At 43.7% G+C, this 25,609-nt stretch overlaps 1 protein-coding gene across 6 annotated transcripts in view; it reads left to right on the plus strand.

The window, feature by feature from the left end:
• The window catches only part of bcas1 (brain enriched myelin associated protein 1), a 95,686-nt gene that overhangs the window by 48,591 nt on the left and 21,486 nt on the right, over nucleotides 1–25,609 (plus strand). For 5 of the 6 annotated variants that reach the window (XM_033041561.1, XM_033041559.1, XM_033041560.1 and 2 more), the window contains 2 exons: nucleotides 7,530–8,068; nucleotides 23,318–23,479. In XM_033041561.1, the coding sequence (XP_032897452.1) occupies nucleotides 7,530–8,068; nucleotides 23,318–23,479 (701 nt within the window). The remainder of the gene's footprint in view (nucleotides 1–7,529; nucleotides 8,069–23,317; nucleotides 23,480–25,609) is intronic. The other variant, XM_033041563.1, reaches the window with a different exon arrangement.

Here is a 25,609-nt window from a genome sequence, read left to right on the forward strand (position 1 = left end):
AACGTGGATAGTGTTACGGAATATAGTGTCACTAAAATAGTGATAACTTCTCACCTCAGCAGTGGGCACGATTTCACGACGGGCTTGAATTAGTTACAGGTAATCTTTTTAAAGTCAGGCTGCACTTTGTGAACGGGAGGTGTGTGTGCAAAAGGTGTGTGTGCAAAAAAGGTGTGTGTGACAATGGGAACATAATCCAAACGATCAAAAATATGAGAGAGCTAAAAGCTTGGCAGGTGTCCTGTGCTACCTAAGCAGCTAGACTGGGAAAGAGGCCTAAAGGAGAGATCACATGAGACTTCAGAATTGAAAGACATTCTTTCAGGAAGGAGATGAGGAGAAATTTCTTTAGTCAGAGGCTGGTGAATCTGTGGAATTCTTTGCCACAGAAGGCCGTGGAGGCTAAGTCAGTGGCTATATTTAAGATAGATTATTGATTAGTACGAGTGTCAGAGGTTATGGGGAGAAGGCTATGGAGGAGAATGGGGTTAGGAGGGAGAGATAGATCAGCCATGATTGAATGGCGGAGTAGATTTGATGGGCTGAATGGCCTAATTCTAATCCTATCCCTTAGGACCTTATGAGACCATTCAGTTGCACAGTAAAAGGAGAGAGTCAAGAAAGCAAGGCCATAGAACATGGGTTCCCAACCTGGAGTATATTTACCCCCAGGGGATAGATACATTTTGCCTACCCAGACGGTAGATTTGTTGATTCTGGATTTGTATGTATTTTTTCTCATTGACTGACTGTGTTTGGTTCAGGTATACTGGTATCTGTTCATCATTAGTTCTTCATAAAAAAGTGAAATTACATTGTTATGTGCTATTAAAGTTGCCAGGGGTAAACGGGATGAAAAAGGTTGTGAGCACCTGCCCTAGAACCTAGATGGAGCGCGTCAAGATGTTTAGTGACCTACAGAAACAATCAAAATCAGTCAGCACTTCATCAAGTGCCAGATCCTACCAACTGCATCAACAAGAATAAATAACTATTCAAACCACATCCTATCATTCACCTGTCAACAACCTGTTATCACTCGGAGATCTAACCTAACATATCGATGCTTCTCATACCCTTGCACATTTTGCACTGCAGCAAAACTCACGTCGACAACTTGCAGCTTACAGGCACTGCGTGATAGTCAACCACAGCGGCCGCATCACCTGGCACTCGCTCTTCTAGATGGTGGTACAGGAAGATTACCAACGCAAGAGACTGCTGATGCTGGAAATCCTGAGCTAAAAACAAAGAACTCACCAGATCAGGCAGCGTCTGTGGAGAGAATGGGCATCATCTGTCCATTCCCTCCACCAGCGCTGCCTGACTCACTGAATTCCTCCAGCATACAATGGCTCAGGGGTAGAGCTGCTGCTTTACAGCTTTGATGGGTTCGATCTTGACCTTGAGTGCTGTCTGTATGGAGTTTGTACATTCCCTCTGACCGCGTGGGTTTTCCCCGGGTGCTCCGGTTTCCTCCAACACTATATAGATGTACAGGTTTGTGGGTTAACTTGACTTCTGTTAAAAACAAATGTAACGTGTCCCTAGGGTGTAGAATAGTGTGAGACAATGGACAATAGTTTCAGGAGTAGGGCATTCGGCCCTTCGAGCCAGCACCGCCATTCAATGTGATCATGGCTGATCATCCCCAATCAGTACCCCGTTCCTGTCTTCTCCCCATACCCCCTGAGTCCGCTATCTTGAAGAGCCCTATCTAGCTCGCTCTTGAAAGTATCCAGAGAACCAGCCTCCACTGCCCTCTGAGGCAGAGAATTCCACAGACTCACGAATCTGTGTGAAAAAGTGTTTCCTCATCTCCGTTCTAAATGGCTTGCCACTTATTCTTAAACTGTGGTCCCTGGTTCTGGACTGCCCCAACATCGGGAACATGTTTCCTGCCTCTAGCGTGTCCAAACCCTTAATAATCTTATATGTTTCAATACGATTCCCTCTCATCCTTCTAAATTCCAGAATATACAAGCCCAGCTGCTCCATTCTCTCAGCATATGACAGTCTAATTCACCTAATTCACAGGATGCTACACTTGTCGCCATCCTGGGAATTAGCGTATGAGGATCGATGGTCGGCGCGGACTCGGTGAGCTGAAGAGCCTGTTTCCATGCTGTATCTCTTAACTAAACTAAACTAAAACTAAACACATTGTTATTTTTGCTCAAGAAGCTTGTCACAGTTGAATCTCTGATTGCACATAGAGATGATGTACACCGTCTGACAATACTCAGGCAATTAGGGGGAGAGTTGTATGCTCAAAGTCTGTACATCATCCAGCCACAGAAAGCTGTGGAGGCCAAGTCACTGGGTATTTTTAAAGTGGAGATTGACAGATTCTTGATTAGTAAGGGTAACAAAGCTTACAGGGAGAAGGCAGGAGAATGGGGTTGAGAGGGGAAAATACATCAGTATAATTGAATGGTGGAGTAGTCTCGATGCGCCAAATGGCCTAATTCTGCTCCTATGAGTTCATAAATTCATGTTATAGGAGCTGAATTGGGCCATTCGGCCCATCAAGTCTACTCCGCCATGCAATCATTGCTGATCTATCCTTCCCTCTCAAACCCATTTTCCTGCCTTTTGCCAAGAGCACCTGACACCCATACAAAACAACTTATCAAATTATGAACTAGTGAACTTTTCAGCAATCAGTTTACCGGCGGTGCTAACAAGTACCTATCGTTTCACTCCCTTTGCTTCACCACAGCCCTCGCCTTCTAACTTTCCCCAAAGCAGATATACGCTGAAGATCAAGAGAATATCATTTGATTCAACACTTGCAGGTGTTGTGCATAATGTCAAGGCTGGCTTAGAGATAGCTTTGCACGTGGTGGGCATGAAGGTCTAGCGACCACGGCAGAGAGAGATCATTCTGAGTGTGCCTTAGTGAAACACTCAGAGCAGTCCTTTCTGCTCTGCATTTCACAACTCCTAACTTCCTTTGTCTATCTCACTCTAACTGCTCCTATTCATTCATGGAAGAGATAACATCCCTGATGTCCCGGTGGCTCAGCACTTCAACTCCCCTCTCATTCCCAATCTGAGTCCACCTTAACCTTCCTGATCTCCCGATAGCTCAGCGCTTCAAATTCCCCTCCCATTCCCAATCTGACCTTTCTGTCCTGGGTCTCCTCCATTGTCAGATTGAGGCCCAGCATAAATTGGAGGAACACCACCTTATATTTCGCTTGGGTAGTTTACATTGACCTCTCTAACTTCAGAAAGCCCTTTCTTTCTCTCTCCATCCCCTTCCCAGTTCTCCCACTAGGCTTACTGTCACCGACTACATTCTATCTTTGTCCCGCCCCCTCCTCTGACATCAGTCTGAAGAAGGGTCTTGACCCGAAACATCGCCCATTCCTTCTCTCCAGAGATGCTGCCTCACCCGCTGAGTTGCTCCAGCAATTTGTGTCTCCCTGTGATCATCCTGGTTTTACCCATTGCAAGACATCCCCCTCCCACACCCTCCCTGCAGATTTAGAAACTCCTTTCCTAGTTCTGATAGAGGGCCTTTTTGAAATGTTAACTCTGTTTATCTTCCCATAGTTGCGGCCTGACAAAGAATCATAGTTATAGAGTGTGAAGTTTGGGCCTTCAGCCAACTTGCCCACACTGACCCCAATGCCCCATCTACTACACTAGTCCCACCTGCCTGTTTGGCCCAGGTCTAAGGCGCCAGACTCAATTTCTGGTCTCCAACTGGAGGCGTGGGTTCGGATCCCACTTCTGACACCATGTCGATTGTGGTTCTTATAATAAAAGCGACCTTACACCAAGATAAGGATTCATAGCCTTTAATGACTACATAGCAAATACAACTTCTCTCTTAAAGAGTTCCACTTAAACTAAAGGAAAGCAGCAGACCGCGATACTGAAAAGCTAGTGGGCGTAACTACAAATATATGACATAACATGAGTCACTAATCTACACCCTCTAAACCTATCCTACCCACATACCTGTCCCAATCTGCCTCAACTATTTCCTCTGGCAGCTTGTTCCCTACACCTAACACCCTTTGTGTAAAAATGTTGCCCCTCAGGTTTCTATTCAATCTTTCCTCTGTCGCCTTGCTGTATACTCCCAGCATTTGCTGTTTTTATTCTAGCAAATCAATATTCAGTTTATGATTTGGACACCTGTCAGTCTACCCCACACAGTCTACCCCTGAGGAGAGTCAGTTTACCACACGACTGAAGGGGGAGGAGTTGTACAGTTTGATAGCCACAGGGAAGAAGGATCTCCTGTGGCGTTCTGTCCTGCATCTTAGTGGAACCAGTCTGTTACTGAAGGTACTCTTCAGGTTGACCAGTGCATCATGGAGGGGGTGAGCTGTATTGTCCAGGATACTCCGCAGTTTGAGGAGCATCCTCCCCTCCAAGACCACGTCACAAGAATCCAACTTTGCTGCCAGGACGGAGCCAGACTTCCTGATGAGTTTGTTGATCCTATCGGCGTCTGCAGCCTTCGCCCTGCTGCCCCAGCACATGGCAGCGAAGAAGATGGCACTGGCTACCACCGATTGGTAGAACATCTGCAGCATCTCACTGCAGATGTTGAAGGAGCAGAGCCTTCTCAAAAAGTACAGCCGGCTCTGTCCCTTCTTGTACAGGGTGTCAGCGTTCCTGGACCAGTCCAGTTTACCGCCACCGTCAGTGTCGCCACCCCCAACGTGACCCCACCACTCACCACATCTTCCCATCTCCCTTCCCATCTCCCCCCTTCCGCAAAGCCGCTCCCTCCGTAACTCCCTTGTCAATTCTTCCCTTCCCTCCCGTACCACCCCCTCCCCGGGCACTTTCCCTTGCAACCGCAAGAGATGCTACACTTGTCGCTTTACCTCCCTCCTCGACTCCATTCAAGGACCCAAGCAGTCGTTCCAGGTGCGACAGAGGTTCACCTGCATCTCCTCCAACCTCATCTATTGCATCCGCTGCTCTAGATGTCAGCTGATCTACATCGGTGAGACCAAGCGTTGGCTTGCCGATTGTTTTGCCGAACACCTCCGCTCGGTTCGCATGAACCAACCCGACCTCCCGGTGGCTCAGCACTTCAACTCCCCCTCCCGTTCAGAATCCGACCTTTCTGTCCTGGGCCTCCTCCATGGCCAGAGTGAGCACCACCGGAAATTGGAGGAGCAGCACCTCATATTCCGCTTTGGCAGTCTGCACCCTAGCGGCATAAACATTGAATTCTCCCAATTCTGTTAGCCCTTGTTGAATCCTCCCCTTCTCAGCTTTCCCTCAGCCCTCAGGCTCCTAACCTTCCTTTTTCCTTTCTTCTCCCTCCCCCAACCTACATCAGTCTGAAGAAGGGTTTTGGCCCGAAATGTTGCCTATTTCCTTAGTTCCATAGATGCTGCTGCACCCGCTGAGTTTCTCCAGCACTTTTGTCTACACTGGAGAGAACTTTCAATGGCCTTGTTAATTCACATCTTCCGAACAAATTCAGGAACCTCACGTCAGCTGCCTCACTTCAGTGATAAAGCAAACGACAGGATGCAAATACTGCAAAGCTAACGGCCGAGTGACACTTTTCAATACCCAGGTTCAAGTAAACATTTGTTTGTAGCTGCTGCAGTGTTTGCACATAAATAAAAGTGAATGCTGTTTGCCCCACGTCTATCTCAAGGGCAAAGCCAACCCGATGTAATTCGTTGTTAGGATAGTGGAGTTTGTAGCTGAAAATTGTGAAGTTAAGAATTGTACAACACTTTCAATGGAAATCAGAAAGTTGTTATTCTCAGTATTATTTTGACAGTAAATTCTTACCCATTGACTACCTGTTTTCTTTGCATTTCAAGACACAGTACGGGGAAAAGAAAATTGGATTAAGTTGGATTCAGTTTCAGTTCAGTTTGATTTTTTGTTTATTGTCACATGTACCGAGGTACAATGAGATGCTTTTGCTGCGTGCTAACCTGTCAGCGGAAAGACAATACAGGATCGAGCCATCCACAGTGTGCAGATACATGATAAGAGAATAACGTTTAGTGCAAGATAAAGCCAGTAAATTCTGTTCAAAGATAGTCTGAGAGTCATCAATAATGGTAGGTAGTACTTCAGGACTGCTCTCTAGTTGTGGTAAGATGGTTCAGTTGCCTGATAACTGTCTTTTCTTTTTAATTTGAAACATTCAAGCAAAGAAATGTATATCCTAGAGGAATACGATTGCACACTTGCAATTTTTTTTTTGCCAGGAACATTGTCTGCTCGGTCACAATCTTTAGTGGGAGTTTTGTGGCTGTTCCTGAAATGGTCTATTCTGTCTACATAGTCATACAGCAAATTCTAAACAATTACTTTTAGAATTATGCCTATAAGGTAACAAATAAATCCACTTATCTCCTTTTACCTCCAGATAGAACTGACATACCTTTGTTGATTGAACAATGCTTTTTTTAAAAACGATTTTTAGAACTATGTTAATTTATCTTTAGTACAAGAAAATCCCAGAGATCGAAACAAAGTGCTGGAGTAACTCAGTGGGTCAGGCAGCATCTCTGGAGAAAAAGAATAGGCGATGTTTCGGGTTGGAACCCCGCTTCATCCCAGACAAAAAAACCTGGTAAATAATCCCAGACCCTAGTGTGTTACGTGGAACATGGGCAAAATGCTCGCATTGAATCTCTGATAAAGCTCTTTAGCTCAACAGCAACAGACAGAGCAGCAGATGTTCAACAGGAGTCTGAGACACTCAATACACATAAGAGAATGGTGAGGAGCTCCACCACTAACGCAGAGGATGAAGAACTGGATGAATCTACCAAGGATGGTTTGAAATCGAGATTTTCCTTTTCTTTTGTTCCATCTCTACCAGGGCCTGTTCATGACTCTTCTAATTCTTTTAGCTCGACAACCGTTTCATATTGTGTGGGAAGGAACTACAGATGCTGGTTTAAACCAGTCTGAAGAAGGGTTTCGGCCCGAAACGTTGCCTATTTCCTTCGCTCCATAGATGCTGCTGCACCCGCTGAGTTTCTCCAGCATTTTTATGTACCTCTGGTTTAAACCAAAGTTAGACACAAAATACTGGAGTAACCCAGCGGGACACGCAGCATCTCTGGAGAGAAGAAATGTGTGTCGTTTCGGGTCGAGACCCTTCTTCGGACTGGAGAGGGTTCTCGACCCGAAACGTCACCCATTCCTTCTCTCCAGAGATGCTGCCTGTCCCGCTGAGTTACTCCAACATTTTGTGTCCATTAACCGTTTAATATTGTCAGCCTACAGTTAAACTAATACACTAACTGCCTGCTTCCATGTTCAGATTATTATTTGGTGTGTTGTTTCCTGCTACTGATCACTCAAAATTATTTAACGTCCTGGACAACAGCATTTCAGCGGTTTTCTTTGTTTATGACTGCAGAGGAATAATTAACTTTGAAAGAAACTCATGTGTACACTAGGTGTACGTGGACATATTCAAATGAAGAATGCATGAGACATGAACAATGGGAACATATCTGTAAAACATTTTATTTGCAAGACCTTTGATCATGTTTTTTTGCTGTCAATAGATAGAGGAGCAGAAGGTGAACAGGATTCAGAGGCGTCCACTACACGCAAGACGATGGTGAGAAGTGCCTCCACGAATGCAGAGGAAATAGAACTGGATAAACCTACCAAGCCCATTTCGAAATCTATATTTTCCTTCTCGTTTGCTCGCTCTGTACCAGGGCGTACTGATGACTCTTCCACGGAGCCAAAATCAGAAACAGCTCAGCTCCAGGCCAATCAAAAGACCTCTGGGAACACAGCGCCCATTGATAAAATGAATCTTCGACAATCCTCCCCACAAAAGGGAGATTCCGCTCAAAAGCAACGGCTACCCTCCACCGAGTCATTCAATGCTGCTGAGTCCACGGAGAAAGAAACAGGGCAACCAAAGCAAAAAGAAGTAAGCTTTTTTGACAAACTTTTCAAACAGGGTGATAAAAGCAAACAACAGAATGGGCACCGGGGAGATCTGAAGACTGCTGGAAGTCAGGACCTAACTGCAGCTGACAGGGAAGCTGGTGAACTCATACACAGGCTGGATAACGTGCATCAGTACTTGGTGAGTAACTGCGTACTCTCATTCAATTAACAGCCTCTTCAACTGCACAGGGGGCAGAATACGAAAGTGTATTTTGTTTCCGGACACATTTAAAAAAGTAGAAATAATGAACTGCAGATGCTGGTTTACACCAAAGATAGATACAAAGTGCTGGAGTAGATCAGCGAGCCAGGCAGCATCTCAGGAGAAAAGGAATAGGTGACGTTTCAGGTCGAGACCCTTCATCAGACCGAGAGTCAGGGGAGAGGGAAACTTGAGGCATGAAAAGATACAGACGAAACCGGAGCCGGCACCGATGACCCAGGAAAGGTGGAGCCCACAATGGTCCATTGTCTGCTGTGGAAGAGGTGATCACGAAGGTTTCAACAGTGAAACCACTAGGGTGGGGGAGGAACAGAGAGAGAGGGAATGCAAGGGTTACTTGAAATTGGAGAAATCAATATTCTAGCAATACTCTAGCACAAGTCGACCCTTGGTTCAATTTCTGACACCACTGCTTACCATAGTGCGCTGCTGCCTGTTATCACAGTTTACATGAGAAACTAATTCCTAATGCAATTATGCAACACCTAATATTAGCCTCCTTAGATAATAATATTAAACAAAATTTACAGGACAAATCTTTGACATAAAGTGTGGTGGGTGGCTGGATCGTGCTGCAAGGGGTGGTGATGGAGGCAGACACGGTAATGGTGTTTAAGAGTCTTTTGGCCGGGCACATGGAAGTGCAAGGAATGGAGGGATGGTAGCAGACACTTGGCGTTATGTTTGGCACAGTTGTTATTGGCCGAAAGGCCTCTTCCTGTTTAGTTTAGTTTAGAGAAACAACGCGAAAACAGTCCCTTCGATCCACTGAGTTCGCACCGACCAACATTCCTTGTACACCAGCACTATTACACTAGGGACAATATACAATATTGACCAAAGCCAGTTAACCTACAAACCTGCAGGTCGTTGGAGTGTGGGAGGAAACTGGAGCACTCCAGGAGAAGGAGTCACAGTCATACATGACGGAAGCAGGCCCATCGGCCCACATGTCTATGCTGACCATCATGTACCCATTTTTATTAATGCCATTTACCAACACTTGATGCATAGACTTTAATGCCTTGGCAATTCAAATTTAATCCAGATACTTCTTAAATGTTGTGAGGGCACCAGCATCTGCCATCTTCTCAGACAGCTGGTTCCAGATTTAATTTACCTTCTGGAGAATAAATTCTTTTTTAGATTACCATTTTCTAGATAGAGAAAGATAGACAATAAGGTAGACAGATTCTCCTTTCACAAAACCACGCTGACCTTGGATATTTTATCATGTGGTGTCATGGGGTTACGGGGAGAAGGCAGGGGAATGGGGTTGAGAGGGAAAGATAGATCAGCCATGATTGAATTTGGTGTCCATTATACAGATCTATTTACGTTTTGTCTCTGAATAAACACAAGAAAGTGAGATCAAGAATTGGCTACTCTCTTCCTCAACCTGCTCTGACATACAATATGTTTATGCCTCATCTACCCTGGGCCTCAATTCTTCAACTCATCCCAGTTCACCACAGCCCTCAGTTGCTGCCTTACAGTGCCAGGGACCTGGATTCGATCCAGCCTACGAGTGCTGTCTATGACTGCGTGGGTTTTCTCAGCATGCTCCGGTTTCCCCCCATGCTCCAAAGACATGCAGGCTTGTAAGTTAATTGGCTTCTGTAAATTGCCCCTGCTATGTATGAAGAACAAACTGGGATAACATGGAACTAGTGTACGGGTGATCGCTGGTCGGCGTGGACTCGGTGGGCCGAAGGACTTGTTTCCACGCTATATCTCTAAACTATACTAAACTATATAAATGTCCACTTTAAATACCTCTAGTGAGTTAGCCTCCAAAACTCTTTGAGGCAGAAAATTCCAAAGTCTCTCCAGTCTCTATCAGAGTATGAGCATTTGCCATGACAGCATATTAAAGTAATAACTTAAATTTCAAATGATCGACCATTGTCTGTAATGTTAGGAAATACAATTTAACGGTAGATTGTATTTCAGTTACACATACTGTATTACTGTCAGAATTTATCACCATTGTTGGCCAACTAAATCCAACATTTCTTGCTTGACAATATCTATTCAATGTATTACTGAGGATAGAAAAGAAGCAGATGAATAATGTTTGTACCCACATCCCCACCTCATTGTTTGTCAAATAATATTGACGGGGTACTGAGTTGGATGATCAGCCATGATCATATTGAATGGCGGTGCAGGCTCGAAGGGCCGAATGGCCTACTCCTGCACCCAATTTCTATGTTTCTATGTTTCTAATATACATTATCAAATAATATATGGTTTAACTTACAATATTGACTAGTAATTGAAATCATGCTTCACTTTTTTACCCATCAGTAACAGATAAGGTGATGTGAAATGGAAGATTTAAACTCAGTTTTACAAATGCATAAATGTACAAGTGATCTAGTGATTTTATTTAATTGGGTAAACTAACAATTAGAAATATCTCTTCAAATATTAACTATAGGGGGGTTGCACGTAAGGTCACTGGGTCATAGGGCTTGACGCACGGAGCCACTCAATCCATCTGGAGGACATCCGTCACTTCCGGTATATGTTATTAATACAAGAGACGCGTACTTTCCTACCTGTTAAAAACCGCCAATATGTTGAATTTTTGCGCTGAAAAAAAGGTGGAAGTCGGGGTAAGTGTGAGAGACATGTACCCAACTTCAGAATTCCAAAAGTGAAGCTAAATGAAGGTAAAGAGAAGCAAGAGTTGAAGGGACAACAGCAGCTAAAATGCTTGGTAAACATTGGCTGTGCAGATATCGGAATTGATAATATTGGGAATTATGGCGTTTGCTCACTGCATTTCATCAACAGTAAGGCATTATTTGTGTTTTTTCTTGATTCCTTTGGTATCTAAAAAGTCTCAGAAGTGATAAATCTGGCTGTAAATTTTTCTTCAGATGCGTTTTCATTTTCTATGTAAAAACCCACTTGAGAACCATGGGCGATTTAAAAAAATTACAGCCAGATTTATCACTTCTGAAACTTTTTAGATGCCAAAGGAATCAAGAAAAATTCCTTAGTTGATGAAATGCAGTGAGCAAACGGCCAATGTTTGCCAAGCACTCTGGCTGTTGTTGTCCCTTCAGCTCTCGCTTCAAATTACCGTAATTTCTCCTCACATTTGGAATTGTGAAGTAGGCTAAATGTCTCACACACTTATCCCAATTTCCATAATTATTTACAGCGCAGAAATTGACAATTTCAGCGGGTTTTAACGGGCCCGCTACGCTGGAAACAATGGTAAGTGCCTACCTGCAGTTCATCGCGTGTACTCCACTTGGAGTAGCGTAGCAACAGTACGGGTCATGGGTCGTGACCCGACTGCCGTGAAACCTGCCTATAGTTCGCTTTCAGAGGAATCAGTGGATGTGATAGTGTAGCAAGGATTCAAGGACTGCTTCCAGAATGGCAACTCTGCCGAAGGAGAGGAGAGTGGGCATTGAAGGATTCCAGACTTAGCGGCCCAGTGAGTGGATGACAGAAATAAATAAATCTTGCAGTAAGGCCACAAAATTAACTGCAGGCGTGCGGTCCTGTATTCTGCGCTAAAGGCAATTTACTAATCTCATCAGTTCAGACATGATGATTGCAGTGATGAATGATGATCCAGATACAATCTGCAGTGCGTTATTGTGTAGGAAGGAACTGCAGATGCTGGTATAATGCTGGGATAGACACAAAATGCAGGAATAACTCGGTGTTTAAGAAAGAACTGCAGATGCTGGAAAAATCGAAGGTAGACAAAAATGCTGGAGAAACTCAGTAGGTGAGGCAGCATCTATGGAGCGAAGGAATAGGTGACGTTTCGGGTCGAGACCCTTCTTCAGACTGATCTTTGCTGATGTGGGGGTGGGGGGGGGGTGCAGAAAGAAGTAAGGCGGAGACAGTAGACTGTGGGAGAGCTGGGAAGGGGAGGAGAAGGAGGGAGAAAGCAAGGACTACCTCAAATTGGAGATCATTGTTAATACTGCTGGGGTGTGAACAACCCAAGCAAAACTTGAGATGTTGTTTCTCCAATTTGCGGTGGGGCTTACTCTGGCCATAGAGGAGGCCCAGGACAGAAAGGTCGGATTCGGAACGGGAGGGGGGGTTGAAGTGCTGAGCCACTGGGAGATCGGGTTGGTTAATGCGAACTGAGTGGATGTGTTGGGAATAACTCAGTGGGTCAGGCAGCATCTCTGGAGGGAAAGGATGGGTGACGTTTCAGGTCGGGACCCTTCTGTATTGGCTAGAATGTATTGGCAGAGCTCCTAGGGCACCATGGGCATTTATAGAGAAGAATAGCCCATGACTATGACTTATATTTGCTGTCAAATTTAAATACTGTCATCCTTGGAAAGAGTGGGTTCCTGCACAGAGCATTAACCAAGTCAAGAAAATGCGCATATTCAGAGATTTAAAAAAAACCAGAAAGTACTGGACACAGTCAGCACACCAGGCAGTATTTTTGAAGAGAGTAGACGTTTCTTGGCAGATGAACGGTCGTTAATCTAAAGTGTCAACTCCTGTTTTTCTCTCCCTATGAAACTCCCTTTCGATAAACAACTGTAGATGCTGAAAACCCACAGCAAAAACAGAATGCTGGAGGTGGGTCTAGCATTATCTGTACACATCTCGGTTCAATGACCTTTCACCAGAGCTTTAATGAGGAATAGTCTATCTCTTTGACGAGATCTTTATCCCAAGTAATGATGACACCTAGAGCTGTTGTTGATGTCTCACACGTGGAAACTAACTTTTCCAAGTTAGTGATAAAATAGTGGTGGATTTTGTAGTCAAATCAAGTCCCTCTGGTAATTTGATCGGACATTTCCCGTTACAAAGCAGAGAGGCGTGGAATGGTATAATTTACATGCAAGGCTCCTCTGGAACATCTCCAAGGAAATAGCATCATGCTGCATCTGTCCTGCTGCCACAAAACAATCAGCTAGCTGGCAAGTCCAAGCCCTGTACTGGGAGCTCTCTGAGAAAGGTTGCCTGACTGATCTCGTTGTTAGAAACATTACCCACTCAACCACAAACCCCTTCCCCGATCATAGCAGCTATTTTCCTGCAGGGTATCCAGCACCCACCTCCCCTAACTCACCAATACCGCCAAAACCTTCCATAATCCTTCCCCCCTGATCTGACCGTGGATTTCTTTGCCACATAAGGCAGTGGATATTTTTAAGGCAGAGATAGATAGATTCTTGATTAGTACAGGTGTCAGAGGTTATAGGAAGAAGGCGGTTATGGGGTTAGGAGGTAGAGATAGATCAGCCATGATTGAATGGTGGAGTAGACTTGATGGGCCGAATGGCCTAATTCTACTCCTATCACTCATGACCTTATGATCCCAACCAAGGCTCCAATCCAACTCTCTGAATGACCCCACAACACAATAAGACTATGAGACATAGAAGCAGAGTTAGGCCATTCATCCCATTGAGTCTACTCTATTATTCAATCATGGCTGATCTATTATTCACTCTCAACTCCAATCTCCTGCCTTCTCCCCTTAGCCTTTGACACCCTTATACTAATCAAGAACCTATCAATCTCTGCTTTTAAAATGCCCAATGCCTTGGCCTCAACAGCCATCTGCAGCAATGAATTCCACAGTTCACCACCCTCGGGATAGAGAAACTCCTCCTCATTTCCATTCTAAAATTAATTCCTCCTCATCCCCATTTAGTGGGCAAACCTCATGACCAATTCCAGGCCAAGACGCCAACCTCTCACACACTGGAGCTGGGTCCATTTCCAGAGTTGCCTTGCTCTTTACTTCACTAGCACAGCAGTGGAATGCTATGTGAAGAAAATAATATGACGTCCATGTAGCTGTGCCTCTGGTGCTCAGCCCCACGGCTACAACAGTCATTGGCATCGTGTCTCACAATACCTCAGCCAGCTTTCCTGGTGCTAATGGATTTTCACTGATCTACACTAAAGAGAAGCTTATTATCGACAAGGAAGTTTGGGATAATGGTGAGAGGAGGTGTGTGGAAGTGGAAGATGTGAGGCAGCAGTTCTAGTTTAATTTAGTTTAGTAGAGTTTGTTGTCATGTGTACAAGCTTTTATTGTGTGCTAGCCAGTCAGTGGACAGACTATACAAGATTACAATCGAATCATCCGCACTGTACAGATACATGATAAAGGGAATAACGTTTTGTGCAAGATAAAGTCCAGTAAAGTCTGATTAAAGATAGTCCAAGTGTCTCCAGTGAGGTAGTTTGTAGCTCAGGACCGCTCTCCAGCTGTTGATAGAATGGTTCAGTTGCCTGATAACAGCTGGGAAGAAACTGTCCCTGCATCTGGAGGTATCTAGAGGACATGACTTCAGAATTAAGGGACAGAAGTTTAGGGGTAACATGAGGGGGACCTTCTTTACTCAGAGAGTAGTAGCGGTGTGGAATGAGCTTCCAGTGGAAGTGGTGGCGGCAGGTTCGTTGGTATCATTTAAAAATAAATTGGATAGGCATATGGATGAGAAGGGAATGGAGGGTTATGGTATGAGTGCAGGCAGGTGGGACTAAGGGAAAAAAGTTGTTCGGCACGGACTTGTAGGGCCGAGATGGCCTGTTTCCATGCTGTAATTGTTATATGGTTATATGGTTATATGGTATTCATTTCCACACTTCTATACATCATGCCTGATGGGAGAGGGGAGAAGAGGGATTGACCAGGGTGAGACTGGTCCTTGATGATGCTGGTGGACTTTCTGAGACAGCGTGACGTGTAAATTGAGTAAATGGAAGGGAGGTTGGCTTGTGTGATGGTCTGGGCTGCTTCAGCAAGTCTCTGCAATTTATTGCGGCCTTATTGCGGCCTATTAGTTGCATCGCTGTGCATTTGTATACTTGTGTTCTGCAAAAGCTACAAACCCAATCTAACTCAAGATGGAGACTTGAGGCCGCAATAAGACCGCAAGAAATTGCAGAGAATTGTGGACGTAGCCCGGATCATCCCACCAATTAAGCTACAATGGTTTATCATAGTTATCATAGTTCACAGGATAGATGGGCAGCATTTTGCTGGTTTTTATTAATTATCCAGAGCAGTGCAAAGCTATTCTGTTCTAGCCTGCAGAGAGACCTTCTCTCATATCCTTCACTGCCATTTCATATAGCCTTAGCATTGACAGCTATTTTTTGTTTTTGACATATCTCTTTTGAGCTCTTTTAGTAATTTTTTTATATGCAGTGAGTAATTTTCATCAATGAGCCAAGTTGCTTCATGGTTGAATGTGAACTGTGGAATGTGGAATGTAAAGTGTGCTCCATAACTTGAACACAAAAGGTGAAGAAGGGCTTCAATATTTTAAAATTAGCATCAAGTCTGCCATGCCATTGTTTGAGATTCTACACCATTGGCTTTCAAGTGGAATAAATAATCCATCCAAAATCTTAATATTAAAAATAATAAAAATGCAGCAGGTCCCCAGTGTAATTCCTTCTCGGTATTGATTTCCATAAAATTATTTCCTGCAATAGTCAAGAATGTATTCTTGTTAGAATGAGTAAGGAGGGCGGTGGGTCGAGGTTTAGTTTAGTTTAGCGATAAATAGGCCCTTCCGCACCGACCAGCGATCCCTGCACATTAACACTATCCTACACACACATTAGGGACAATTTTTACACAAACCAAACCAATTAACCTACAAACCTGTAGGTCTTTGGAGTGTGGAGGGAAACCGAAGATCTCGGAGATAACCCACGCAGTCACGGGGAGAATGTACAAACTCCGTACAAACTCCGTACAGACAGCACCTGTAGTCGGGACCGAACCCGTGTCTCTGGCGCTGCAAGCGCTGTAAGGAAGCAACTCTACCGCTGCACCACCATGGAAATAAAAACTCGGTTTCATCTGTATTTCAATTGTTATCCACATGACTGTAAGAAATGAAGCTTGCCGACCTACATTGTTCGCTAACTTGCCCAACAATTAATAATTTTCCAGCAATTAATATTTTTGCATCAGTATTTCCGTCCACCTGCAATTCGAATGCTTGCCAATGCTCGTAAATAAATCTCAATAAGATAAAAACAAAGCAAAAGCATTTATTTCATTTCACATCTCAAATTAGGTATCAAATTCCTATCCTGGCTATGGGCGAACTGGAAAGTCCAAAAGTTGTTTCTTTTGCAGTGCAAAAAAAGAAGCCCTGTTTATTATTACAAATATTCCTTTTGTAACCACACTTGGCCATTGTAATCAAGAGGCTTACCTCTGTCTCTATATCAGACTGTATCATGTTGATAGCAGCTCCCAGAAGGTTTATAGCTTGGGTCAGACCATGCTGTCAAATAAAGGCAAAATATGTTAATGCTGAGAACCAAAAGCAAGACTGTAAACTGGAGCTTGGGCCATTAAAGCTAGTTGCATCATATTCTTAGATGAAGGGCAGTAAGATGTGGTCCAGCTCGCCCTGATTCTCTTTGATAACAACCTATGTACACTGATTTGGAAATTCTAATAGGAACTCAAAAGGTGTAAAGGATTAAACATAATCAGGTCCTTTGTGCTTTTTCTCTATTTTCCTTCGTCTTTTAACAAAGGGAGGAGAATAGACATGTGTAGTGACATTGGATGACACACTTTGACGTTGCTTGCACTGAAACTTATGCAATAAGACCTGTGAACAACACAGGCTACCTCCATGAAAGGAGCGCATGGCTGCAGAATTCAGGTCTGTCCAGATACTTTGTGGAGTCTCCAGCAGTCTTCAGACATCATTGAATGGCGGAGTAGACTTGATGGGTCAAATGGCCTAATTCTTGTGAACTTCAGAACTTATTAAATATATGTTTGTGAAATAAATGAATCAATTTGATGGTGTTCTACAATTTCTCCAGGTAGGTATCGTGAGTTATAATTAAAAATGGCAACTTATGCATTCATATATCAATCAAACTAAGAGAGTGATTTGATTGATTGAGTAAAAAACACAGCATGGAAATAATTGCCCCAGTAAGTCCACATCGAACATCGATCACCCATTCATACTGGTTCTATGTTATCCGACTTTCACATCCACTCCCCACGCATTAAGGGCAATTTACAAAGACTACCTAACCTACAATCCCGCACATCTATGGATGTGGAAAGAAACCAGAGCACCCAAAGGAAACCCACACGATCACAGGGAGAACGTGCAAACTACACAGACAGCGTCCAAGGTCAGGATTGAACCCAGAATCCAGAAGCTCTACCAGCAGTGCCACCATGCAGTCTTCTGCAGATGACATTCTTTGCTTTGGGATATTGTAAATTAATGGTGCCACTGGCAACTGGACCAAGAGTCATTCACCTGCATTTACACAGGTCAGGCTCACTATGGATATCTGCTGTTCAGCAGATCTGTGCTTTTGTTCTCTTTTAACTACCTGCAATACTTATTGGACAGATTTAGCCAAGTTCTGGATATAGACATGAACAGATCTGTAGCTAAAAAGAAAAGCAGCAAGTGTACTGCGATCAAAACCAATAAATGGCAATGATCACTGAGACTTGCCATTCTTTGTCCATCAATGTGTTTCAATGAAATTTTACTGTCATAAAAGGTAAGGACAAATTGCAAGCAAGAATGAGTAGGAATTCCAGTAGAGTTTAAGTTTGCTAAACGTTTGTGCCAAAACTGTCCTACTATTCACTACATATCAATAAATGGCTACCATTATCAGCAGACAATTGTTTAATTGTTTAATTTGCACAATGGCATTACTATCTTTGCAAATTCCATGCAAGAGGCAACGTGAAGAGAATTCTTTGCCGATTACAACTCAAGCAATTTTAACCATCATGGAGAGAGGATATAAAAATTGCAATCATTTGCAACAAAATAATTATTTAAAATCTTTAAGAAATTGTAGAAAACATCAGTAAATAAATGTAGGGAAGGAAGGTGAGAAATGGCACGATCGTTTTTAGAATGCGTTGGCAGATGGAACATCGATCGTTTCGGTCAGAAAAGCTGTGTGTTCATCCTAGCACTGGCATTCTCCATTATACTGCAAGTTCTTTTCAAAACATCTGCTGGTGTGGACACAAGCACCTCATTATCCTGTGCCAGCAGCTAGTATTTCAGTAACAATAAATGAGTCATTTTAATAAGACTTTGCTGTTCGCTCAAAGTTCAACACTGCATCAATTTACAGTTTATTTTCCAAAGGACATAAAACAAGAATAGTATTTTTCAGCTTTCTCCTTCGTAATTTGTTTTCCTTCTTTGGGTAGAACTGAAAGTATTCTGTTTCGAATTCCTCATGGCTCACGAACACTTAGATCATTGATCTTAAAACGATGCTGCTTTATAACCACGTGCAAAATATGATTGTTTATATAATTTATAACAGGAGGGAACCAAAATACTCTGTGTAGACTCCTGTATTGCAAAATATTTGACAGTGTTGATGTGCATACTTTTTACTTCCCAGAATCATTTTATTTTACCAATTCATTTCTAAGTTATATTTTATTAGTGTTTATTATTTTCATCTTTATTCTTCCAAGCCATTTTAAAATATATTCTATGGAGCTCACAAGGGGCTACTCTCACAGATTTGTGAGAATTTAGTTTAGCTTAGTCTAGAGATACAGCATGGAAACTGGCCCTTCGGCCCACAGAGTTCGTGCCAACCAGCGATCACCCCGCACATTAACACTATCCTACACACACTAGGGACAATTTTACCCATACATCAAGCCAATTAACCTACACACCTGTACGTCTTTGGAGTGTGGGAGGAAACCGAAGATCTCAGAGAAAATGCTCGCAGTCACGGGGAGAACGTACAACCTCCGTACAAACAGCACTCGTAGTCGGGATCGAACCCGGGTTTCCAGCCCTACAAGCGCTGTAAGGCAGCAACTCTACCGCTGTGCCATCGTGCCGCCCTTATTCAAAACAGTTACAATTACAATTTAGTTTATTGTCATTTGAACCTCAAATGAAGTTCAAACAAAATTTGGTTTCTGCAGTCATACAACAAAAAGAAACAATTAACAAGACACACAACCAACACAGTGAATCTCCTCCTTACTGTGATGGAAGGCAAAGTCTTGTCTCTCCCCTGCTCTCCATTCTTCTCCCGATGTCAAAGCCCCCGGCGGGCGATGGCAAGTCCCGTGGCCGTTAAGGCCGTTCCGGGCGATGTATGGCCCCGCTCCGGGTCTTAATGTTGGAGCCACCTGTGGGCGCTGGCAAGTCCCACGGCTGTTAAAGCCGTGCCGGGCAATGTAAGGCCCCGCTCTGGGTCATTTTCAACCCCGCAATTCGGGCAGGAGAAGTTGCCATTGCGGGAACTCCGAAAAGCGGTCTCCAACCAGGGACCCGCGAGCTCCTGATGTTACCGTCCACCAGGCCTGCGGCTGGAGCCTCCGAAGCTCCGGAGACGGGTCGCAGCTGCGCGCCACCACAGCTCTCCATGCTCCGAAGCTGGCCAGCTCCACGATGGTGAGTCCGCAGGCTCCGCGACTGGAGCCCCCAGGTTGTTCCGGTTGGAGGCTGCTCCACGGTGCTAGGCCCCAACGACAACAGAGACCTGACAGAGAAAAGGTTGGGTCCCCCGTACAGGGAAGAGAGTTTAAAAGTTTCACCCACCGCCCCCCACATATACACAGTTAAAAACAATATATAAACCACTACAAACTATACACTCAACGGGACAAAAATTAAAAAAAAGACAGACAGACTGCAGAGGCCGCTGCAAACGTTGGTCGTGCCACCTCAAGTCAAGGGTTGGAACAAATCAAACTATCAAATGAGTGAGCTTACTGTTATTTTTCACTTTAAATTCACAAAATAGTTATCAAAGATTGAATAAAATATTAATGTATATAGTTTTGTAGCCTGGAAATTTTTCATTTAAGTGTAAAAGCATAAAAGTACAATTCAGTTTGGTTCATTGTCACGTGTACCGAGGTACAGTGAAGAGCTCTTGAGTTCTAACCTGTCAGTGGAAAGACAATACATGATTACAATCGAGCCATCCGCAGTGTACAGAAACATGAGAAGAGAATAACGTTTAGTGCAAGATAAAGCCAATAAAGTCCAATCATAGATAGTCCGAGGGTCACCAATGAGGTAGATAGTAGTTCAGAACTTCTCTCTAGTTGTGTTAGGATGGTTCAGTTGCCTGATAACAGCAGAGAAGTAGAGAATTCAAGTTCAAATCTGATCGATATTAATTCATTTCCTACTTGCTGGGATTAAACTAGCAAATGAAGACATCTGATATTTTTACAATTGGAGTAAATATTACTTCTCCAAATCGTGTATTGATTTATTTCTTTCACTGAAGTTCCCATTCTGTCTACCCCTTTGCCAATCACTTCAAGCTTGAGAAAATGTAAATGTTTCAATTCTAGTAACTGCTTGAAGCAGCAATAAAAATCTAACACTTCTTCTCCCTCTGTGTCTAACTGCACTGCCTGATGTGGCATAAATATAACAGCTTGCATTTATATCATGACTTTGATGTGGAAATGTTTCCAGAGGCAATTCACAGAATTCTAGGCAGACAAATCTGAATGCCAAGCTAATAGCCTGATGTTGAGAAATGTGGTGTTTGTTCAGGGATGAATTTTAAGGCGAGGATTTGGAGAAAAGAGGTTTGGAAAGGAATTCCAGGGGTAGCCATGTGGGTGGTTGATGGGATAAGCATGACTGGGGAAATGAAAAAGAGGGAGGGATGCAGAACAGAAGAACAGTGGCATGGCAGTAGTGCTACTGCTTTACAGACCCGGGATCGATCCTGACTTCGGGTGCTTGTCTGTACGGAGTTTGTACGTTCTCCCCGTGACCTGTGGGGTTTTCTCCGAGATCTTCGGTTTCCTCCCACTCTCCACAGACGTACAGGTTTGTAGGCTAATTGATTTGGTATAAATGTAAATTGTCCCTAGTGTGTGTAAGATAGTGTTAAGGGCCTGTCCCACTGTACGAGCTAATTCTCCCGAATTTCCCCTGATTCGAACTCGGAGAATTACGGTAATAGCCGCTCGGGGCAATCGTGGACATTTTTCAACATGTTGAAAAATCTTCACGAGTCTTCACGAGCTTACCCCATTTCCCGAGAACCTGCCGTTAGCGTTACGAGCCACTAAGAGACGTCCCGATCTCCGACGTACCCGCTACGTACATTCTGTGTGCTTACCACAAGTTTGATTTTTTTTTAAACTTGGGAGAGCTCTTGAATTACCTTGTATAGTGGGACAGGCCCTTTAGTGTGTGGGGATCGCTGGTTGGTGCGGACTCAGTGGGCCGTAGGGCCTGTTTCTGCACTGTATCTCTAAACTCTCTAAGCTGAAGAAGCAAGAATGAGGGGAAGGGGTTGCTGGGCAGGGGCAGTGGAGAGTGGGTGAGCATTCAGGTCCTGCCACTGCAAACTGGCATCCTGATTGAACTGAACCTCCAGCTCAAAAGTTCACAAGTGATAGGAGTAGAATTAGGCCAGTCGGCCCATCAAGTCTACTCCACCATTCAATCATGGCTGATCTATCTCTCCCTCCTAACCCCATTCTCCTGCCTTCTCCCCATAACCCCTGACACCCAGCATGTTTTGAAATTCCATGTAGGGATCCCTGGTATCCTTACAGTAATCACACTTGGCTTCCTCATACAGTGTAAGGTCATCCTTCATGAAAGCCTCAGACTGGACTTTAGCAGAGAGTGAATCTCTCCAAGGTTGGTGAGTTCATCCAAGGTTTCTGGTTAGGATGGACCTGAACTCTCCTTGTCGGAACGCAGTCATCAACGCATTCTTGATGAAACTGGTGACGTCTGAAGACTTAAGGCTGAATTAAGTGATTTTAAACATGTCCCAATCCGCCAACTCAAAGTAGTCCCAGAGTAGACCCTCTGCCTCTTTAGACCGCTGCTCTACTAATCTGGGTTTTTTTCCTTGGAAAATCCCAATCCATTGTTTAGTCACATACAGTTTCTCCTAACAGTGTAATCAGACCATGTCTTCCCTCCCTTCAATGGTGATACCGAGAGTCCACCAGTGAACCAAACTGGAGTTTACACCCCAAGTTTGATCAAACCTGTCCGTAGTGTTGCTGAAATTACACTGCCAAATCTTTACTATCCCTTCAAATCAGGTCAAGCTCCAAGACCATTATAGACTCTGTTGATGCCCAGTTTGTTTTCCCCTAGCTAAAGGCAACACAGCTGCCTGTATTGCTATCAAAATGCAGGAAACCCAAAATGAAGCCGTAAATCCCAAATCAATCAGGTCTCACGCCGGTCACTCCCTCTTCTTCCCATCAGGTAAGAAGAAGGGTCTTGAAGAAGGGTCTCCACCCGAAACGTCGCCAATTCCTTCTCTCCATAGATGCTGCCTCACCCACTGAGTTTCTCCAGCATTTTTCGTCTACCTTCGATTTTTCCAGCACCTGCAGTTCTTTTTTTAAACAAGAGGTACAGATGTTTGAAAGTGCACACCTTCACATTCAGGAACAGTTCCTTCCCAGCTCCTGTGAGGCAACTGAACGATTCTCTCTTCAGCTAGAGTCTGGTTTTGATCTCCCATCTACCTCGTTGGATAGCTTTGAACTATCTTTAATTGGACTAAATGCCATACACTTTATCCTTTATCTGTGCACTGTGGACTAGATTGTATTCTTGCATAGTCTTTTCTTTGACAAGATACCACGCAAACAAAAGCTTTACATTGAACCTTGGTACACGTGACAATAATAAACTAAACTAAACTAAACTAAACGGATCAGGCAGCAGCTCTGGAGACCATGGATGGGTAATGTTTCGGGTCGAGACCCTTCTTCACTGAAGGTGGCATCAGGTGGCATTTCCAAAGATGCTGCCTGACCCACTGAGTAACTCCAGCACTTTGTGACATTTTTTGTAAACCAGCACCTGCAATTCCGTGTTTATTCATACATTTACTCGAGTTGCTTTCCGCCTCATCGCACCTATTTGCCCGACTGCGCACAATGCATTATTCCAGGAACTGTTCTGCTAAAAAGTGCAGGCAGCCTCATCCCTTCTTTCTAAATGATGAAGCTATATTTTTGTTGTTGCCTATTAATCCCCAGGTGGAACGTGAATCCTCTTTGTTATACAACAGCGGATTGTCTGACTCATTGTGAGCAATCACACGGGATTTCTGCTCGTCTCTGATACGTACTGTATATCAAGAAACCGTGTAACACATGATCTGGAAATTATTTTCTAGGAAACTGGTAATGGTAACAAGGATCATAAGGCATCACCCAATGCTGACAACTTATCTCAAAATCCAGCATCTGCCAGATCATCGGAGAAGGATTCTGAGAAGGAAAATAAAGCAGAGACCCCTGCAGACGATAATTCTGTCATGAATTTCTTCAAAACACTTGTAAGCATTGATAGCTTGCTGTTTTAAGTCATCGTGTGATTTTCGGCATGTTAGCAGGGATGTAAAATTACTTAGCGGGTTTGAAGAATCCAGGGCCCAAATTTATACAAATTGCATAACAAAAAGACTCATTAATTGCCATTTCTTAAAAGTTGTCAGTTTTCATTCGGAATCAATGAATTGTACTTTAAAAAAATCAAGATGATAAATTAAAACGTTAAGTTCCCATTTAAATCTTCAAGTGACGAATAGAAGGAAAACAAAATCGATTGACAGGCAGGAAACTTTTTTAAAGTGTAGACGCATTTTACTTGGCTACTTGATAAACTTATTGTATACAGTACAGAAACTGGCCCTTTGGCTCACCATATTCATGCTGTCCATTTGCCAGCAATTGGTCCATTGTATTCCATCCCTTGGCAATTCCAACGCTCTTCTTTGTGCTTACTGAATTCTGTCAAAGCGCCTGCATTCATCACTCACTCAACTAGCGCTTGCTGTCTCCTCCCATCCCCCCGCTCTCGGGCTCCTCCTCCTCCCTTTTTGCTTCCTTCTCCCCCCCCCCACCCCCTATCAGTCTGAAGAAGGGCTTCGGCCCGAAACGTCACCTATTTCCTTCGCTCCATAGATGCTGCTGCACCCGCTGAGTTTCTCCAGCATTTTTGTGTACCCTTATGTATTCAACACATTCTCTGGGTGAAAAAGATTTCCTCAGATCCCTTTTAAACTCTCCCCCTTTAAACTAAACCTACGTGGTCTCATTTGTGACACTCATTATGGCGAAATATTTTCTACTGTCTACCCTGTATGTCCTCCTCATTACTCTGAATAACTATAAGGACCCCCTTCAACCTCCTCCGTTGCAAGGAAAATGGACCCAGCTTATCCAGTCTCTCCTCAGATCTGGAAAATCCATCCATCAGAGAACGTGGAACAGTACAGAGCAGGAACAGGCTGTTCAGCCTTCAATATCCGTGCTCAACATAATGGCATGACAAACTATTTTCCTTTTAAACATAATCCATTTCCCTCCATTCCCTGCCTATCTAAAATCCTCTTAAAGGTTACTGTCCTATTAGTCACCACCACCAAATCTGGCAGCGCATTCCAAGCATTCACCACCCTCTGTTTAAAAAAATTGCTCACACTTAAACTTTGCCCTCTTACCTTAAATCTGCTCCGTCAAGTCTCTGACATTTCCACCCTGGGAAAAAACTTCTGACTGTTTACCCTATCTCTGCCTCTCATAATTTTATATACTTCTACTAGGTCTCCCCTCAACCTCTGGAATTGTCTGTCTAATCTATCCTTGTAGCTAATAACATCCAAACCAGATATCATTCGGGCATACCTCCTCTGCACCTTTTCGAAAGCCTCCACATGCATCCTGTATTGAGACGACCAGAAGTGCACACAATACCTCAAATATAGCCAAAACAAAGATTTTTAAAACTGCAACATGAATTCCTGACTCTTATACTCAATGCCTCAACCAATGAAGGGAGAATCTAATTCTCAGCAATGTAGCACAGTCCAATGTCTTCAATAGGATAGAAATGAATTGAACAGTACTCTAGCTTATCATGAGACCATTTATACGCCTAATAACAGAGGGGAAGAGGCTGTCCCTCAGTCTGGTGGTGCATACTTTCAAGCTTTTGTAACTTCTTCCGGACAGGAGCAGGGGGGGAAAGGAGTGGACAAGACTTTGATTTTGTTGGCTGCTTTTCTGAGGCGTAGATGGAGTCAATGGTGGGAATTCTGGTGTGTGTGAAGGACTGGGCTACATCTACAACTCTCTGCAATTTCCTGCAGCCTTGGGCAGAGCTGCTCCAAAACAAAACAGTGATGCAACCCGGCAATATATTTTCTATGGTGCACCTGTAAAGAGTTTGTAAGAGTCACTTGAGACATGCCAAATTTCCTCAGGAAGTCGAGGCATTGGTGTGCATTTTTGGCTGTCGCATCAATGTAGTTGGGCCAGGACAGATCATTGCTAATAGCAACTCCAAGGAACTTGAAGCTCTCTTGAACCTATATAGAGTCCATTAGGAAAACCCAAAATGGTAAATATAAATCAAACAGAGAAGCAGAACTTCAAACTCACAGCAAATAACTAAACATCTGGAA

The sequence above is a fragment of the Amblyraja radiata genome, chromosome 23 (genome assembly GCF_010909765.2).
Source record: "Amblyraja radiata isolate CabotCenter1 chromosome 23, sAmbRad1.1.pri, whole genome shotgun sequence".
Lineage (NCBI taxonomy): Eukaryota > Metazoa > Chordata > Chondrichthyes > Rajiformes > Rajidae > Amblyraja > Amblyraja radiata.